Source organism: Zophobas morio, unplaced genomic scaffold (assembly GCF_036711695.1).
Source record: "Zophobas morio isolate AGI-343-1 ecotype UQ-CSIRO unplaced genomic scaffold, CSIRO_AGI_Zmor_V1 ptg000023l, whole genome shotgun sequence".
Taxonomy (NCBI): Eukaryota; Metazoa; Arthropoda; class Insecta; order Coleoptera; family Tenebrionidae; genus Zophobas; species Zophobas morio.
This window is the reverse complement of record NW_026972128.1, coordinates 2,001,707-2,022,409: the sequence shown is the minus strand read 5'-3', so window position 1 is coordinate 2,022,409 and position 20,703 is coordinate 2,001,707. Positions and strand designations below refer to the sequence as shown.

Here is a 20,703-nt window from a genome sequence, read left to right as displayed (position 1 = left end):
CGGGACAACAGACGGACAGACGGACAGACGGACGGACAGACGGACGGACAGACGGACAGACGGACAGACAGACGGAAATGGGAGACCTATTTCTTCGTCTTCTAGGGGTCATGAAAGATCGAGAAAACGTAAAAGTAGAGAGTCGGCCGACGGACTCGATTACAATACTTCCTTTGCTTACGCTCGTACACTTTGGAAATATCCTTCTATAATCCAGTCTTGCTGCAATAATGACAATTATGCTTGTTTACTCCACCATTAATTTTGCTTCATCGAAAAATTATGATGTTCTCTAAAAAAGTTGCAAAGGGCTAGTCTTGAAGAATGAGCTGTGGATTTCAGTTCTTGGAGCAATGTTAAATTCTAGAAATTAAATTTGTTTTCTTTCAATATTCCATGCACAGATGATTCACTAATACAATACCTGTTGTTTTGACAATTATTTTATCCTTTGGCTTTCATCTATTTCACTCACCGTCCTTATACTTATTATTCTTTCTCGCGGGTTTAAGAGGTGCCTAATTTTCTCTCAAATAAGTTTCCAGCGTTTTGAAAATCGTATCCTCTGGTGGTCTTCTATCCGAAAAACTTTCTTCATAAAGCTGAAAAACCATGAATTTGCCATAAATTAAAATCGCATCAGTTCCTTCATCGTCCGAAACTTGGTAAACGAGAGAACTTACATAATATTTTTGATAAATTGAAAAATAAATCTACGAAACCTGTAAAAATGTAGTTTGGGTTGCATCTTCGGCTTGATTGGGCTCATTATTGCTCGTGAATCATTCTGTGTAGGTAAGAAAGCATGTAATTGAGTTAGTAATGCTGGTTGCCTATCTACAGAAAATAGTTTGTGATTACAAATCTCTTTGATTTTTTTTAGACTTTAGAATACACCCTAGTTATCTTATTAGTGTTTTAAGAATTTAAAATAAATCAGCTTTAATTGATTTTAATCACATTTTGTTATATTACAATATTTTTATATCCAATCAGTTGGACCCAATTTCACATTTTAAGCAAACATAGCGTGTTTTATTCGGTAAAAAGTGACTTTTAGTGACGCATTTATAAGTCTAAACTACTAATCCTAGAGAGTCCTCACGAAATGTCTCACTTTTCCTCCTAACAGAATAATATACTATTTCGTGCACGTAACTGGCACATAAACATCTAATAAATACTTTGCGACAAACCAGTACATTTGATGTTTACGTATATATTTGAACGAAATCTTTCTTTCTATCAATCACTAATAAAAATCACTTATCTACATATAAAAAAGAAATGTCTTTACCGTTTTTCCAAAAAACATGCTAAAAAACATTTTTTGGCGTTTCGGCATCTAGTAAATGTTACATTTAAGCGAGAACAATTTCACTAAACGAACTTATTTTACTACAGAAACAAAATAATACAACTATATTTTCTTTTATAACAAATGTATTTGAAAAAAATACTCCTATTAATAATATCAGGTTTGTACCACTAGGATTAATTAGTTGGTAATCCTCGCTGGACATTCAAAACATATAAGATCTTTTCCATTTGGTTTTGTCAGTGCCCAGTGAACCACAATCTTCAGCTGTGAAAAAAAAAGATAAATTTAATTTAGTGGAAACACATTTGTTGATATTATAAATATTTACACGATATAAAATCAATTTGAAATGTTGTCTTAATGGTAATTTTGAAGAAAATTATCTGAATTGCTGTGGATTTTTCCATTTTTAATGACAAAAACAATAGCTAATTAATGTTACTGTTGTACTATTGTCAAAATATGATCACTGAAAATTCACTATAACTAACTCTAACAAATTTAAAAAATACATTTTGTGTTAATAAGATGCTAGAAGAAAGAATTACGTAACATTTGCCTATAATTAAGAAACTTTGTATTATTAATTATCCGGCAACTATTTAAATTTCCACACATTAAATTCAAAATTTGATAGATGATAGATGAAGGCCGGTCAGTTTTCTAACCTGTATCAATTATTTGTGTTTTATTTTACTACGCACAATAGTTATGTATGTGCATTCGTAATATTACGAATTATACATTTGTTTGTTTAATATACGTGATATCCTTTTATATTAGAATTTTTAGTTTGATTTGAACGTACGTTCATTATTCTTGTTGTATATATACAAGAATAATGAACGTTTGTTTTACACATATCATTTTATTCGTAATAATTAAATATCTTCTTATATTATAAATAAGATTTGTACTTAGTATTCGATGCATTATTACAACCTTTTCTCATAATAATTTCTCTCAGGTGTTTGATTTTGGTGTGATCATTAAAACCATAGTTTTCATGATGATATAAAAAAGTCGATATTTAAATTCAAAATTCAAAAATGATTTACATCTTACCCTTGGATAAATCTGGAGAACATCAATGTCGGTACTATAAAGATAATCTTGTCCTTTCTTAAGTGGACACCCTGCCGGATGATCTCTGTCTTTTATATAAATATTCTTACAAGCATCCGTTTGGTCATATCCAGGAAAAGGGAAAGGTACTCCGGAGATATAAGCCTGTATCGAATTTGTTAATTTTTCGACATCTTCGTCTAAAAAAGTTAAAATAATATTAAAAACACCAATAATACAGTATAAAAAAACTTTTTTTTAAGTTAACTAACGTACGACAAAAAGAAATGAGGAGATATTTTTAGAATAGAATCAAACTTTGTCCGCACAAACATAACAAATATACCTGTGTTGTAATTGATTTTATTAACAACTTATTGTTCTTCTTTTTATTTATATTTATCAGTAAAGTTTTCACTTATAAATAATAAAATAACAAGTACCTGCAGTGAAGTTCATTTCAACTCTAATGCTGGCGTTTTTTCTTAGTCTGCATGGTGGCTTCTTACAATTTCCCACTTTAACACGATCCGTTAAGCCAGGAATGGGTTCATCTACGAAATATTACACATTAAAGATATCAGTTTTCAACTTTTATTCTGTAAAAGTCGATAAGTAAATTATAGGGTATATAGAACTACCAGCGATATTAAAGAATCATTAACAATAAACTAAGAAATCAAACTCTATGGAACTGTCTATTAAAATATAATCCCAGCCGGAGACAGTTAAACGTGTACGCAAGCTGTTCACATTGACCTAAATTGTGATTAATTGAGGCAATACAAGTTAGTGAGTAATAATAATTTATTGCAAAATAGCTATTAACACACCTAGGATGTAAAGATTGCCATAACCACCGCAGCCGTCCATTTGAAATCCGAGCGTTAGCGAGGATTTTAATAAGACGGCTAAGGCGGGTATGGCACGTTTACATCCGTGGTGTGTTCAAGACTTTGTCGGTTTCTGCCCATTTTACTACAATAATCCAAAAATTAATTAAAAAATAAATACATTTGGTTCATCACGTTTGCATAATATATGTATTTCGGTGTCATAGTTACATTTTGCTGTTTATTCAAAAAAAATTTGTCAACAGAATTAAAAAAAAAATGGATTTAGGCGACGTAATGCCTATTAAATAAAACCGGTAAAGTTACTTACATTTATTGCTTTTCACATTCATTGCTTTTCAATTTCTTGACATATGTAGACAATTGACATTTCGGTAAGGTAATACAGGGTGTTATTGAAAGGTACGTACAACAAAATTGACAGTTATTCGCGAAGTCTAAGAAGTCTGAAAAACTTATTTTGTGTCATCAAAATTATAAGGGGAAAATTAACCCTTATCCAACCTTTTTAGACGCTACTGAAGGATAAATAGGTAAAATTAATTTATTTTAGTAAGTCCTAGCAACTGTAACAATAAAACTTTTGTCAAGAGTAAATATTGCTGTAAAAACGAAAGATGATCTTTTTATCAGAGGCGTACAACGAATTTGGCCACAAATTTTAATCATTTTTAGCTCTAAAAGGAGAACACTTTTATCTGAACTTTTTTTTACTTTTAGGACCCATACTTCGACACCAATTGCCGATTTTATTTTGTACGTACCTTTCAATAACACGCTGTATATGTATTACCCTACCGATTTTACATACAGAATACAGTTATAACTTTCCTACCAGCCAACTTTTATAAATGTAAACAGGCATTTAACAGACAGAAACCGGTAAAATCTTGTCAAGATGTAAATTTTACAACAAAAGAAAACGTTTAATAACGACAATGCAAAAAATATATAAAACAATGGATACAGTTGCAGTAAGTATTGTTTAAGAAAAAAAAATGTGGATGATATAGGTATATCAGTGTAAACTAAAATTTTATTTTTGTTTCCCTGTACTATTTTTTGTCGAAACTCATTTTGGTTGCTCTACTGCGAGATAAACCTGTATGAAATAGCAACAATATAATTTTAATGTTGCCTGTACGGGTTTTTAATGACATCATTAACTTTTTAGAGAGGACGAATATAATAATTTACACAACTAGTTCGGGACAGCCTGCTTCCCGCATGACCGCTTGTTAGCGGCACTACCGAAGGGAAGCAGGCTCACGAACGTCTTGTGTACAATATTTTTTGCAACGAATAAACCTTTAAACTGAAGAGATTAACTATGAGTTATTTATAAACAACGGCGTTGATAGCGCCGTAAACACGTCACAATTGACACTACCCGACTATGTTAAGGTTACCATAGCAACGGAAAGTTAAAATGCACCCTGGTCAACGCGCGAAAGTCATCAAAAATGGTCATGAGTGCAAAAAATTAATTCTAGTCACTGTTTATAATAATCACTAAATCAATTTTAGTGAGGAGCATATTGTACTAGAGAAGTCAAACGAAGTCGGTTTTGTAGTGTTTAAGTTACACTGTAAAATTTAAAACTACGTCATCGAATTTTTGTGGGGAGAATATATCAAGATCAATATGAAAAAGATAATAATGGTGATAATAAGAAAAGTTCAAAAAATAAAAGAACGGAACAAGATATTTAAAAATCTACACAATTTTAAATTATCCATACTTATTTCAGTTTAAGGATGCAGGAGTTACAATTTAAAAAAAAAATGTTACAAACTCCAGTGAATTACAATAAAGATGATTAGTGTAGAATTTTTCCTGGATAAAAATGAAAGAAAAAAAGTTCTTAACAGTGCTAACAGCGTACTTACTTTTTACGAAGTAAACCAACGAAAAGAAAACAGTTTCGTTCTTGAGTATAGTAATTTACTCACTCACTGCAAACAAGGAAAAATGCTGTTTCCTTTCTTGTTTTTGATGTCGTTACCAAACACGATGTTGTATTACATAACGGAATTCTCGATTATGCAAATACATATGTTAATTAGAAGAGAAAAAGTTGCGTTTAACGAGAGAAACCCAGCAAAAACATATAGGTATTGTAATTGAGATCGGAAGAGAGTACAATACCAAAAACGACGTTCTTGTATTTATCTTTTGTGTAACATTATAATGTATTAGCAATCCAAAAATCACAATCACAAAAAACAAGGCATAAAAATATGAAAACATAACTAACGAAAAAACGCAAAATTAATAAATTCGAAAATCGAAGATAATAACCAAAAAGTAAGTAAAACGAAGAAAAGGAAAAATAAATAACTAAAAGACTTATGGAAAATATAGAAAAACGCCGATGTCAAAACAGAAAAACAAGAAAACTGATACCAAAAACCTGGTGAAATTAAAATATGCAGAGAAACGAAAATGTTCCAAAAAGTACAATTTTTATATGCATTTTTTTTGCGAAAACTGATGACAAACCGCAAAAACACGTAATCAATGATAAAAAAAATACGAAAGTGCTTTCCTAAAAGTAAAGAGAATGTAATTCTGAAACAACCAACCAAAATTCAGGATCGAAGGTTTAATGAAATTGGCTAGCACTTTGGGAGATTTATTTTAAAAAGAAATTTTGGTTTGAAGGATTCGAATAAAGTAGTGTTCATAATTTCTAGGTTTTATAATAATCTTGCGGTTGTTCGTTGATCTTGAAATGACAAATATTTTTTGGACCATTATGATCACTTTCCAATTTGTCCACAAGTTTTTTCCTGCCGATTGTCAGTGTTTTTATTTTTCATTCATCCTGAAGACAATCATATGAAACGGATGAACATAACAGTAAAAGTTGCTAACAAAAAATTAAAATATTTATACATTTTTATTTAAAAATATTCAAGTAGGTCCACGAATTGTTAATTCTGGATGGTTCATACATATTATTTATAGCTAAAAAGTGAAATAGTCTTAAATGTTCTCCATAATGTTAAGTAATTATAACTAAATAACGGAAGTACCGCTTTAACTAAAATACTCTATTATGTATATATATGCAATACAAAAAAAAATGAAAATTAAACAAATATTTTTCGGAATTAGAAATGCATTTTAAAACTAAAAGATATAAAATATTCTTATAAAATTAAAGAAAACAAAACAACAATCAAAAAGAAACCAAAGTTCAGTACGTAACAATGAATTGCCCTGACGTTATATTCAGCTTTGTTTAACGGCACACATGTTATTAACACGAGTTAAAACAGAGAAGTTTATACTTTATAAAAAATATCACGTACTAAAAAGACACTAATGAATTTTAATGCAGGTTAGTGTTGCAACATTTTGGTCTCTCAACAGAACTAAAACAGAATCTAAAGCATAAAACAGCTGCAGTTTAATATAAACATTTTTATTTAATTTTTGTATTAAGCAATTTTTGACCTTAAGATTATATTTTGCCGTTTTCGAACAATGTAAGCAGAATTGTAACGCCCAGATGAAACATGCCTCCAAAAAATATCTTAAGGAAAATTTTTTTTTTTTTGCAACTGAAATGTAGTAAAGTAACACATTACATCGAGATTATGACTATAAAATTAAATTTAGGACGACTGCAACTGATAATCTCTGATGTAAATACAGCTTTAAATTATAGAACTTACAAAGGTTTAAAATAAGTATTTCAACTTTAACATTTCTGACAAGTTTTTAAAACAGATTGTTGGATTGACATTTTATGGATTAATTATACTAAGAATTTAATCGGTTTATACGAATTTATTTAATAATTATTATTAAACATAGCAACAGCTTACCTATATTATGACACTGTGACACATTGAGAGCGTAGGAAGACGAAATAGCACTAACAACTATTAAACAAATCAACGATTTAATCAGCATTTTTTTTAATGATTCGATTTATTTGTCACCTCACGTAGTATCCGAACCGCAGCAATTACACTACCGGACTTCGGAGTCTTGAGTTAGCCGCTCTTTAAAGAGTAACTTACTCCCACTTGTTTACTTGAATTTAAACCATTTCCGACTTCGCGCTATTTTTATTCTGTGCATGTGTACCTATTTTTTTCCAACAAGCTTGTTATTTATTTACGTGTATGCAAATTTAGTTTTTGGCCAAGACATAGAAGGTGAACAATAACTCGGTTGTTTGGGCTGAGGTTTCCGATCGCTATAAAATTATAAGTGCAAAGATGAAGGTTAACATAACATCACAAATACAATTTATTTTGTATGCATTTAACTAGGTAAATAAAACTGCTAAACACAACCAGTTAAATGTTCAGCTTCTTGCAGTATTTTTTAAATCCGTATTTTTGCTCCAGCTTATTTTGATGCAAAACTGTATTTTTGTTTAATAACTAACGGGCGGAATAATATCTCAGATGCTCGAGCCAGTGCTGCCGTTTCAGTAGTTTGATTACAAATATATTTTTCTTTTGAACTATATTAACGTAATAGAACATTTCAAGATCACAAATCTGTGGTCCTGTGGTTGAAAAATTAATAAGGGCACCGAGTATTATTATTTGAAGTAATATAGTAATATAGCAGTAGTTTTTTTACTAGTTATAAAGACTCCTAGAGACGCACTGGCTACGACCTTGTGAACCAGATCAAAGCGTCCCCGCTACTCGCCATAAAACATACCTTACTTCAACTGGGGGATTGCAGCCGTACGATAAATTTCCGCGCACTGTTAATAACACTGGTCGACAAAAAAAATATTTTTTTTTTGAGTCCTTATTTTAATCATTATTTTCTGATTCTCTATTCTTATTGAAAAATCAGGAAAAATTTTGTTTTCTTGTCGATAACTTTGCTTTTATAACTTTCACCGCAATAGAAAAATATTTAAGGTTTTGAGTAATAGAATAATTGCTTTAGTAAATAAGGCTAGGACAATTTCAATCATGTGATGTATAATTATTGTACGCGTGCGCGTGGTAGCCATACAATACATTTCATGTGACACCAAATACAAAAGTGTCTTCAAGACAAGCGCGGATACAAGATTTCATTTAAGAGTAGGCAATTTTTGTGCGATTTTACCTAAAGTTCTAAACACGATGCAGATACATTTTACTTCATAGGCGGAGAATTTATCAAAACAAGTAATGTGGGTTACAAAAGGAATACAAAAAAATATTCATTTCTGAACTAAGTACTCGTATTTTATATCTGCTTTTAAAGTTATTAGTTATTTTATTTCTCTTCTTTTTTTTTAATAAACGCGAGGAGGGTAGAATAAGAACGGAGGGAGCATGTCGTATGCTTTCAATGGTACGGTTTTGGCCCAAAATCAGCTACCGCAAACACCGTTTACGATCGATCTGTCGAGTGTGCGCATGTGCGAGCTGGCTACAAACTCGAGAAAAGCCCATCGTACTCCATGAGCGTACATCTTAGTTATTTTGTTCCATCACGTGCTGTGTATCTTTATACTTTGAGCCGTTTTGTTTTTAATAAATTCAACATGGTGAACTGCAAACTTTGTAAGTCGTGGAATGGTAGTAAACAATTTGTGAAAGAGAGACTTAGTTTTCATAAGTAAGTAATAAATGTATATAACTTGAGTAACTTTGCCCGCCACTGTTTAGCGATTCTCTCGAAACTGGGGGCGTGGTTTAGCCGAGCGCGTATTCCAAACACCGTCATAAACGGTGTCTAGATTTCGGACGGTCGGTGCCACATTTTTCGACCGTACTATCCCTCCGTTCTTATTCTACCCTCCTCGAATAAACGTGATCCATATTCATAAAAAAAGTTTTTTTTACATAGCTACAAACGCAAACTTTTTCTAATGAAACAATGTTTTCCTTATTTAGCAGTGTTGGAAGAATAAGAATCGGCTATACAGAACCCAGACTCAAAATTCATGTTGACCGGTGTAATTTATGTGATCATGCATTTTATATGTCTCAAGTTAGGATTTTCAATGTCATATTTTTTGAGATGTTTAACCAGTTTTGCTAGACTATTTTAAAGCAGTGTCATTAAATCACACCAGTCACAGCTGATTTGTTTACACCAGTTTTAAATAAAAAATATAATTGCCTCTCATACATTAAAAATAGCTGTTAATAAAATTTTGCAATTTTCTCCTATTTTCACTTCCCGTAATAAGTGTCTGTATCCAGGCAATTCAGTCGAAAACATTTTCAGTATATATATATCTATTAGCATTATATTAAATAAGTAATCATCGTTCCACTTAGTAGAGTCTTTGCATTACGTACGACAAAGTTCGTTTAACGTTAACCTTACGTCTTCCAAGACGGACGTATTAAATAGCGGGATTTACAATTGAGAGTTTTTGCAAAACGTCACGACTGTACGACGTACAGGAGCAACAACAAATGCAAAAGTAGGTTCATTTCACACAATTTTGTCGTATGTCAGACAGGTTTCATTGCGCAAGCAATAGAAAATACCTGCAATAGTGCATGTTTGAAAAGTTTGCAGTTTTGCTCCAAAATTTTCCTGACAAATCTTATTCAAAAAATGTTAATATTGATCCTAAGAATGGCTAAAAAAAACTTTTAACCCATCGCAGATTGAATACAACTAATTTTCTTAGTGCAACGGAAATAGACGGACATTTTACGTTAAATTATTATCCGTCCTCTAATTTAGAGGACGTAATTACGTCTTTTAAATAGCGTACGACAAGTCTAAAACACGCTGTTGCTAAGCGTTAGCGTATACGTCTTTTGAAAAAACGCTATGCAAAATCTCTCTAGATTACTGGTTTGAAACCTGTTCATTGCGTTAAAAGTTACTTAACATTCAAACACGGTAAACTTGTTCTTCTACGTTTTCAGTTTTGTGAAAATTTTCCCTTTGTAATTTGTAACGTTAAAAAATATTTATTTTCTTTTTATTTTTATTTTCTGCCCTATTATTGTGCGACCTATACCACTATAATAGAGGTTTCCACTATAAAACTCCACGGCCTTATATCTTGAGAATAGACAGGGACATTTTTTAAACGCCGTTGATTTTAGCTAAAGGGAGGAAACTTAATTTAGTACATTGCAATGACGATGCACACATAGCTCCAGCAGCAAAAAAATTGCACTAGTCCAAGCTTTTTGACGTAAAAAATTAACAGTGTTGCACAACTGTTTCCATGACAATATTTTTTTTGGGAATGCGATATTTCTTCATTTAGATAATAATTTATATTTTTACAGTTAAACAGTTAAATTAATACAACACATACAAGTGTTTTAGATAATCGTAACTTAATAATCCATCAAAATCCGTTGAAAATTTGAAATTTGAACAATTTGAAAAAAACATAAATTCGCGTCAAGCTACAAACAATGGCCTTTACAGAACTTCAATATATCTATCCATTCCCAAGATGTTAGTCCGCGGAATTTTATCTGTAACACCTGTATACGTTACTTTAACCGTCATTCACATTGCAATGAACAATTAAAACTACACTATTCAAGGTAAGAAAATAAAAATAATGATAAATATTGTTGATTAAAAAAAGAATTAAACACTACGTAGAAAACAGTAGGCCAAGGTAACGACATTAACGTGTGTCATTTCTACTTCCCCACTATCAATTAGAGAAGTATTGCAACAATGTAATGTTTAATTTAATCTAATGCTTTCTCGACGTTTCCCAAGTTGTAAAATACGAAAATGTTGGTCCCCCGTTTCTGTCTGATTAACGAAATTTTCGGTACAAATCTAATAATAAATCATTATTATTAGTCGATCACCAAACATCGTTTGAAATTTATTACTTCAGCTCTTAAAGTTAATGTTTGCTACAAAATATGCCTATGAATGTAATGTTCTGGCCCCGAAAAATATATATTTTTTTTATTGCACATACAAAACATTGAAAAAAATTAATACATTTTTTTGATTTGTAAACATGGTTTCATGTGTTTCCAGTATCCAAAAATGTGTTTTTAAATTATAAAAAGTTCATTTACTCCTTTCGCCTGACCTCGTCCTGAGATTAACAACATAAAAATTATGTTTATGGAACAAGATAAAATTTTCCAAGTTTCTTTGAAAAACAATTCGTCGGTTATTTTCTATTACTGTTGCGGTTATTTTTATATCGACGTTACAAATGTTAAATATAAAGCTTCTACAAAACGAATACGTAGAAACTTAAACGACTTTTCACAAATATTGTCGCTTCAAATCCGTGCACCATTTTACCTCAGTTTCCGCTACTAATTTTAAAACAAATATTTAATCAAACCAAACCCCTCGTAGTTTTATGAAAATCAAGTTCTTAAGTCTAAGTTGTTGGACAAAATTATTGCCATTATGACGTTAATACTCATTGAATGCACGAAAAATCTTCAAGGTTTACAGGCTCAGCAACAAACAGGACAACCGGAGTTGACATTGTATTAAATAAATGTGCACATCAAGTTGCTTCTTTTTTTTTTTGATACATATTATGTGAGAACTTCACCTTGAAACGTGGTCAAGTATAAAATACAACTACATTTTTTTGCAGAATGTAAGGACAGAAAGGTAAAATACTATCTACGTAAATATTATTCGATCAAATTTATTTTTCACAAAACAGAACACCAAAATTAACAAACATATTCTAGGAAGAAAAACTCTAATTAAAATAAAAAAAAACTGTACGTAAAGGTCAATGTCTTCAAAACTTAGTCATCTGCGCAAAAATGCAATGTCATTTTGTAATCATTTTAATAGGTAATCTTCAATAGCCACCTTCATGTAGTTCCCTACTTTACCAACTTCCACTGTATTGTACTCGAGGATAATTTCACTTCTTCACTTCGATCAAAACTCAATGTGTCTTTATTAACATACTCATCTGAAAATATTATCAGATAAACCGGAAAAACATTTTTATTCATATTACTGTCTCTCAAGGTTCATGTAAATAGGAAAAATCTCAATTTTAGGTACAGAAACATAAGTTCCGAGGTTATCCAGCTGATCAAACTGATCTAAAATAAATTTATGAACTAAGCTGGGTCTTGATAACAGAGCTAAATAATTGTCATTGGCAACTTAAAACGATTGAAATCTTCATATGTGAGTTTAATATAGAGTATCATGAAATATATGTCACCAGGATGCGCAAGTTTATCACACACTTCTCTTCACGGTATTACCTCACTTAGATCACCTAAATTTCGATTAAAATTGAGCCTTATTCTAAAACGTGATTCCATGCCATACATGTTCTTCTTCTGTACATCGCTAATATGATTTAAACCACACGAGTCTGCTGTTTGCAACTGAATCAAATAAAAAGTACATCTCCTACAGTCTGGTCCTGAAGACGTCAACCAGTTAGGCTGATTCATATAAAAACCATAACTCGCATTGCTTCATTCAAATTTTTGTCAAGCTCAGACTAGCTTTTTCTCTTCGCATTTCTTGCCGTGATAATTTTTACGGAGTTTCAAAGGAAAATTTTCGAAAAAAGCGCTAACACACAACGATTTACCTAAATGTATATATTTGCATGAACAGCTATTACAAATAAGTTATCCTTTCTGGGACACCCGTAAAATAATAAGGTAGTTTTAGTTACCCAACCATTTGGAAGTAAGCCATGAAACCCTTCCCTGTAAAGATTGGGAAACAAAATTGGTAAAATTGACCATTTTCCAAGCCATTCGATTTGGTTATGGCAAAAATTTCTTCTATCATCGTTTGAATTAATAAGAATACATTGCTAATATATTTCTAATTGGACGAGATGTTCATTCCCATTGTTAAGATTAACCATGAATTTCGCAAAAAGGCCACCCATTTTTCTGAACTGGTTCGATTTCCACATGTTTTTCAATCGACTGTTATTAGAAAATGGAAAACAATCAAGGTATCAACAGTTAGATTAGGTTAGTGGCATAAGTTCATCTTCATCATCATAATAAAGAGTATGGTAATTCTTTTAAATACTAAGCTACCATAAAGAGTGGTTGGGAGTAGTTGATTTATTAAAGATTTAAAAATGTCTTAGCTGCTGTTTAGATGCTTTTGAGAGTCCCTTTAGTTTAAATCTTTTTAAATCTATTGCCAAACTCATACAGTTCACTTTTAATTTTATTATCAATTTGAAATATGTGATCCCAGTATAAAACTAAAAATGATAAGAAAAAACCCAGTATGCGTGAACAAACAGAACCAACTAGCAGTGTTTGCGCCACTCCCAAAAATATGTATTTTGTATTCCAGGAATTTTAATTTTAATAATACAAAAAGGTTCAACGTTAAACAACATCTGATGAATATGAATCTTTTTCGACTTGACTTGGCAGTATTTTCAAAAGATTTTGGCTATGAAAAAAGTATGTGGCTTAACTATAGGTGAGATTCTCTACCTTCTTATTCATAGACGTCCTAAAGTAAAATGTCTTGAAATTTACAGTCGTAGTAGGTATGTACTTATATTTTTTGAACAAATGTCATATACATGTTTCTAGAATAAAATATGACATTTTAACGTGCACTTTGGTACAGATGACAGCAGATATGTTGAAAACTCACCTATTCGAATCTCATGAAAGTGTACGGAAATCTCAATGAGGTTATTGTCCCAACAATGTTCTCACGAATTTAGATGATAATCAAAATTAATATAGTACCTATATTAGTATAGAATCATTTAAATGTGAGTTGAAATATTGTATTTGAAACTCTTTACCCATGTGTCCAATATATATTCAGAAGATTAGGGATGAAAGTAATTACGACTATTATAATGTTGATGACAATAATGATATGGAATCACCAACAAAACGACCACGATATGCTGATAACAATATACAAATGGCCAAAGAGGTGTGCGATGTTACCGCATCAGCCAGTTTGTACCTGTTTCCATTTGTGCAGTATAAGTACTCCTCTCTTAGGAATTGTAGTAATTTATAGCTGCAATTTTATTTGCTTTACTGCACATATTGTCATAGACAAATCCTACATCCCTAATATAGATTGAATAAATGTATTCCAATAATAAAATTCCATTTAATTAATATCATTCATTTAATTAAAAGGGGGAATGAAATCAAGACAACAACGTAGAAATGTCATCATATTTCTGTAAAAATTTTACTCGTCTTTATCCTTCTTAATGCTATTCTCAGGTACTTCAAAGAATGGTCAAATAAGCTTAAGGTATTTAAAAGGTGCTCTATTGTGTGGGCCATAAATTACAGCTTAGCGCCTCAGCTAATATTTTGGGTTGCCTAACTTACCAAAATTTGCCCAAAATGCTTTGCAGTTTTTTTACAATAACTAAAAGAAGTAAAATTTTAACAGAAAACGAAGACTGGCGCCTAAAGTAGAAAAAAATTCTCTATCACCTCGATATTTTTTAAAAGCACACCGAGTTATAGTTTTCGCTAAAAATCCGCTGGGGTTTTACGCACTTTATTTTTTATTTTAAAAACTGCTACGTTTTTTAAAAAATACAAGACGCTTCCTTAAAGATTTTTATATCATGAGCACGCACATGTATCGCCCTGCTCTTCAACTGTTAAAATAAAGGCGCAAAATGGGTTGGCGTTTTGCCTTATTTTGGCATCTTTTAATGACTGTGTGGCGGAGCCTTAAGCAACTGACCTGGTGCTCTCCAGTTACGAAAAGAGGTTGTTTCATCTTTTTTGGATCAAATAAACTCATCATTTGTTAAAGATTTTAAATCTGATTACAATAACATCATGTTTATTCAATTTTAGTCACTTATTGAAGAGGCTGCTAAATTTTGGTTTGATAATGAATTACGCAGTTTAGCATCACTTTTCTGTTGAAGCATATGAAACGAAATATTTTTCAGCACAAAATTTTAGCTTTTAAAAAGTTACATTCAAAACAATTGTCATTGACAAAACAAAGATCAAGTGATCAATGTATATTAATTCTAATAACAAAACTCAAGCAGCTTCGAAATGAATCGAAAGAAATAAGTTAAGCCAAAAGACAACTGTATTCTGATAACAATTTGACAAATTGCCTAAAATTATTTTTAATTTACAAAACTGTCTTGAAACAACTGAGCAGTTGTAATATTAATTTGAAATTTGAAGTTACAGAAGTCAACTTTCTGGGCGTTCTGTTAATAATCTTAAAATTACTACAGCTAAAATGATTAAATCTCTCATGAATGTCTTAGTTGGACCAATAATAAAATTAATTAATAGGTACATAAAAGTATTGAAATTAGCCAGAGTAGTATCGATTCCTGAGAAACGAACTTCTTCCTATCCATCTAATTTTAGACCTGTTAAGTTCTTCCGATTATGAGCTTAGCCCATGTCAAATGATTGTTCTACGTCACTAGCAGTGAATTTATTGTGTAGAGAAATATCAAAAGTATTCAACAACATAATAATTTTGTATATTCGCATTTCCATGACGAGAGCGTTTGATTGCGTTTTGTATTATTAAAATTCTATGGGTTTTCAAAGGAAAGTGTATGTTTAATAAAATCATACTTAAAAAATAGAAAACAATATGTTTCAATTAATGGAAAATTTTCGAAAATTGCTTATATACAACATAGAGTGCTGCAAAGGTCACTATTAGGACCTCTCTTACATTTGATTTGCATCAATAACTTACGAAGGCGTTACAATGGCAAATTTATTCTATTTGCTGACGACACCACGTTGTTTACAGCAGCTGGTGAGGACATTTTTGAGTTAACAATCAGTACAATGGTGTTACATAAATATTTCCTCTTTAACATTCGCAATGTTATTAGTAAATTTCGGCATGGTTTTGTTAATGGTCGATCTTCTATTAGTAATTTGTGTACTCATTTTGCAGCTAATCCACTTGATGCTAAATTTCAGGTTGATATGTACATGTATTAATTCAAACTCGTTGACAAACTGAATTATAATATGCTCTTACCGAAATGGTTTAACTTGGTTTTTTCTGATTCTCTAATTAAATTTACAAATTATTATTTGTATAGTAGATTGCAATGTGTCAAATATCAAGGCCATGATGTGCCTTAAGGCTCTGTTCTGGTACCAGTGATGTTTATTATATAATATATAGATATATCGTTAAGGACATTATCAAATTTACCTCAAAATTTACAGAGAAATTTCATCAGCCGAAGATTATATGATTTTACAGAATGATCTTGATATTTTGATATTAGGAATTATATTTGACTCTAAGTAAGTTGACTTTTACGAATTATATTAATGGCATAATGTTCAAAGCCCCTACAATCATTTGGCTTTATTTTAAGATGTAGTAGGAATTTTAATGATTTTGATTGTTATATTGTATCACTTTTAAGTGAAAGTGGTGGAGTTAGGCCTTACTGTGAATTTATCATTCTACCCCCTCTAATTCTACGACATTAGAGTTCCACAAAAGCTTTATTGCAACTCAACTTGCGATAATTTTTACAAATACGTCACAGCGGGGTGTAGTTAAAGTAAAGACCAAACATTATTTCAATACGACACTTGACCTACCCACTCGTCTGTATGAAGTGCCACTACTTGAATTTATTGTATTTTATGAGTAATCCGCTGTAAAATATGTACCTACTTATTAAGTTCAAATCCTAAACGAACTTAAAACTTTCAGCATAATTTTTTACTCAAAACTGACTTCAATCTCAAAGATTTGAATTATATCAACACAAACGACTATAATACAGGACCTAACACCTGAATAAGTACGGTGTTAATAAAAATCTTTAAAAAAATTAACCTGTTTATCGGTGCAGAGCATAATATTCCAGTTTAATCCAGAAATTCTGTAATCACTGTAAGTCGTGCCCTCTGTTATCCAGAGACACAACATACACAACTTTCCATCAAAGAAAACTTCATCATTGTATGTTTAATATTTTTATTATTTTTCGTTAACATAATGAGATGTTGAGCGAGTAGAAGACTTAAAGGGTGATCGATTTACGGACTAACAATAGCTATATCAGCACACGATCTGAAAGTTTCTTGAGCTCCGCATCCCATCTTCTGGGTGCCGTCGCTGCACGTTCCCCACGAATTACCTGCACAAAACCACAAAATTACATTGAATTTAAAATAAGGGAAAGCAAAACGTACCGCTCTTGTAATGCCATCTCAAAACGCAGCGGTCGCATGTAAGTCCAGCAGGAAGTTGAACCTTGTTGTTAACAATGTAATCATCAGCTTGAACGCTGTAAGACGAAGAACCATCCGCAAGAGTCAAGTCGGTAAAGCACTCTTCAGTTTCAGGTAGCGAAGGATTCGACAAGACACACAAACTAACAAAAAGAAGAATATAATAAAGTTTTTAAAAATAAGTAAGTACAACTAACCTGTAAGTAAATGCACCAATGTGATTTGCAGTCAGAGTTATAGAAGTCGTGATTACGCTTCCAGAGGTATAAGTTCTAGATACGATTCCATTTCCAAATGTGCCGGTGTTTTCATTACTTCTTGGAACGGGACTAGCGTAGTTATCTCCACAGGCACCGCATTTTCCGTCATTGAGACCATATTGTGTCTGGAAAAAAAGTCGTTCATTAGGTAAATGAATTAGAAGTTTGTGCTCTATTTTTTCACTTAAAAAACATAATTGAAAATTAATCTATAAAAGTGTTGGTTGTTGTCAACTTAATCGTAAACTGCATCACCAAATTCAAAAGGACTTCAAAAGATATGTCAACTCAATAATGATATGCAATTTTGACGATCGAGCCCTGACAGCACGAATATCCTTCTTAAAAATAAATTCATTTCATAAGCCATATTTTTTTATTTTTGTCGAGAATAAAGTTTCATTTTTTATACTTTTTTACTGCAAAGTAATTTCCGTTTAGATTTAATTATTTTAAGATCACATCCGTGTGTAAATGTATTTCCTTTTCCGTTTCACTAATATTTTTATATAGATTACGAGTAAAAAATACGACATACACGGGTTTGTAAAACAACGTTGTCATAAAGCAATCGATAGTAATATAGTATATCGTAAACTAATAAATTCAAATCATTTTATCTAAGTACAACACTGTTATAAAAAACGTATTTTTTCCCTCTATAATACCTAAAATTGTTGTGAAATTCGTAATCCCATCAAACGTACATAAGGAGCAATAAATAAATTTTTTCTCAGATTAAAAAATCGACAATCACTAGTGACAGATTAACAACCGATCATTTAAAAAATCTTTGTTCGATATGCGTACAGATTCTTTAAACGAGTACACTCGTTTAAAAAAATTTGAAAAACTTGTACAACAAGATTTTTAAATTTACTATTATTTGAGATTCATAAATCGTAACGAAAATTTACTCAAAAGATATTTTAAAAAATAAAAAAAAATAAACCATTTTTACCACTAAGGGGCTATAAAAAAATGCGCCAACTACAATTTTAAACGTACCCAAAAACCTCCACAATTGAATGCATTGTCATCATAATCTGTAAGGGCTGCGGCATAAAATCGCCACAAGGAAGCCCTATTCGCAGGTTCCAGCATCATACCATGACCAGCAGCTTCTTTCAAAAAGGCAACAGCCAACACAAAAATAAAAACTTTCACTGCCATTTTCACTGAATTTTAAAATTGCAATTCGACACAGAAGGTCTCACTCGAATTAGCAATCAGTGCAAAAATGTTACTTATATACTTTTCCAGCATTTCGATAAGATAGTAGCCGTGTTTCTACATTGAATTGATCAAAAGTACCGAAACACGATTATTCCTTTGTAATGGTAATTTCCTATTCGATTAAGATTTTCAATCTTGCTAACTACGCCACTTTTCGCAGAAGAAACTCAAGTGGACCTACTTGAAACTTAATTAAAACGTTATTTCAAGTTCATTACTCCACTATCAATTCGATCAGGAAATTATCAATTTTGAAATCTGGTAACTGATTTGGAAAAAAGACATACCGTAACGCCCCCACAAAAAAACTCGTTATCGTTGTAATGTGCGGGTTGTCGCCAGTCAAACCTCCACAGAGAGCCTCTGTTGGGAGGATCCAACATCATACCATGGCCTGAGGCTTCTTCTAGGTAGGCGAAGACCACCAGAAGAAGGACAAATTTCACTGCCATTTTTTAAGCTTCTGATTTTACAGAACTCTAAGCACAACGACTGGGTTCTTGGAGTGGTGATTTTTAATTTATACCGATTTTAAGGGACGTTGTAATGATAAGATAGTCGAATATAAAATTAATAATATGTGCCGGAGGATTAGTAGATCATTTTCAAATTGCTGCAATTTAATTAGATCAAGGGAGCCGACGAAATCCGTGAAATTGTTTCTAGATGAATCCACAAAATGGAAGGAAAAAATAATAATAAAAGCATTTTTTAAAGTACGGAATATTACGAATTTGTATAGATTTTGTTATAGGAACCTCAGTGCAAGAGGTATAGTTCTGAATTTGTAGTGAAATGTGCATAGTTTTGAGAGAACTATAACCATTCAGTCAAAAATATAGGAGTAAAATAACAATGGATGCTAAAAGATCTAAATAGGTACACACAAACAAAATTCAATTTTTACTTCTCCAGTAAATTAAAGATGTATTATAACAGCATCCATCTCGCGAATTGCTACTTTCATTTTTTCTAGACGTTTCATAACCCTTAGAATACGAAAAAGTAGGTCTCGCGTTTCCATCTGTCGTCTGTGGGCCATTTATAAATGCGTGTTGATTTTTTATCGTAGGTACCCAGATTTTTGGATAAAAAATCAAAATAAATTGTATAACAACATTTTACAATTTAACTTTGTACTCGCAAAACCGAATATTCTGAAATCTTGCAAACATCTTAAGGTTTATTCCCTTCCAAACAATTGACTACCTAAACCAACTATCTAAAATATGCAAAATGTTATAAGTTTATACATGTGGTTTATCAATGCATACCTAATTATTGTTTACAACTGCTTATACACGGTGACTTAATAAAATTATGAATTAGACAATTTATTTTATTGATCAAATTAACAAATTTCAATCCCATTTTCTCGAAAATTTAAGTATACAGTTCTGTTATTAGTTTTACACTGCAACTATTCGCACATACCTATCTTTACCTTTACTTTAACACTGCACACTTATTTTTACTTTAACATATAGGGTTTGTTATAAAAAATTAAATTTGTAAATTAAATTTTTTTAATGTTTCAAAAAGGCTGGATATGTTGCAGTTCAGGGGTGAGGGAAGTTCTGTCTATATGACCTTACAATTCGTTAGAATCTCATAGAAGAACACCTGAATGTAAAAATAAAAATATAAAACATTATTGTTCCTTTTTTCCCTTTCAAGTACCTAAAAAAATGGGTTTTACACAGCCGTAATGCCCGGGACTAAAATTCCACTTCGCACAGTTGAGCATTTGTTGTTAAATTCTTCTCTGTTTAACCTACATTGTGAGAAAGAGCATCACTGAAAGGTGTTT

At 31.5% G+C, this 20,703-nt stretch overlaps 2 protein-coding genes across 3 annotated transcripts; both read right to left on the bottom strand.

Annotated features, from left to right (window-relative positions):
- Window positions 1-1,425: 1,425 nt before the first annotated feature.
- Window positions 1,426-7,277, bottom strand: LOC135134382 (NPC intracellular cholesterol transporter 2-like). The gene is made up of 4 exons (XM_064063043.1): window positions 7,078-7,277; window positions 2,830-2,940; window positions 2,387-2,586; window positions 1,426-1,585 (listed from the first exon to the last, which is right to left on the bottom strand). The coding sequence occupies exons 1-4, from the start codon at window positions 7,163-7,165 to the stop codon at window positions 1,499-1,501; spliced, it is 486 nt and encodes a 161-aa protein (XP_063919113.1). The 5' UTR covers window positions 7,166-7,277; the 3' UTR covers window positions 1,426-1,498.
- Window positions 7,278-17,123: 9,846 nt separating this feature from the next.
- Window positions 17,124-19,401, bottom strand: LOC135134186 (uncharacterized). 2 transcript variants are annotated; one of them, XM_064062812.1, is made up of 4 exons: window positions 19,181-19,401; window positions 17,595-17,782; window positions 17,359-17,540; window positions 17,124-17,303 (listed from the first exon to the last, which is right to left on the bottom strand). In XM_064062812.1, exons 1-4 carry the CDS (start codon window positions 19,343-19,345, stop codon window positions 17,203-17,205), a joined length of 636 nt encoding a protein of 211 aa, XP_063918882.1. In that variant the 5' UTR covers window positions 19,346-19,401; the 3' UTR covers window positions 17,124-17,202. The 2 variants fall into 2 exon arrangements, with proteins under 2 accessions (XP_063918882.1, XP_063918883.1); XM_064062813.1 differs by lacking the exon at window positions 19,181-19,401 and adding an exon at window positions 18,666-18,893.
- Between the last annotated feature and the right edge of the window lie 1,302 nt (window positions 19,402-20,703).

Excerpts from the sequence above, each read along its gene's own strand:
- LOC135134382 (XM_064063043.1), bottom strand. The coding sequence starts at position 7,165 with ATGCTGATTAAATCGTTGATTTGTTTAATAGTTGTTAGTGCTATTTCG. Across the intron at positions 2,587-2,829 it reads TGAAATGAACTTCACTGCAG|ACGAAGATGTCGAAAAATTA; the intron begins GTACTTGTTATT and ends TAACTTTTTTAG. Across the intron at positions 1,586-2,386 it reads TTCTCCAGATTTATCCAAGG|CTGAAGATTGTGGTTCACTG; the intron begins GTAAGATGTAAA and ends TTTTTTTCACAG.
- LOC135134186 (XM_064062812.1), bottom strand. The coding sequence starts at position 19,345 with ATGGCAGTGAAATTTGTCCTTCTTCTGGTGGTCTTCGCCTACCTAGAA. Across the intron at positions 17,783-19,180 it reads TTTTTTGTGGGGGCGTTACG|ACACAATATGGTCTCAATGA; the intron begins GTATGTCTTTTT and ends CTTTTTTTCCAG. Across the intron at positions 17,304-17,358 it reads GAGATGGCATTACAAGAGCG|GTAATTCGTGGGGAACGTGC; the intron begins GTACGTTTTGCT and ends GGTTTTGTGCAG.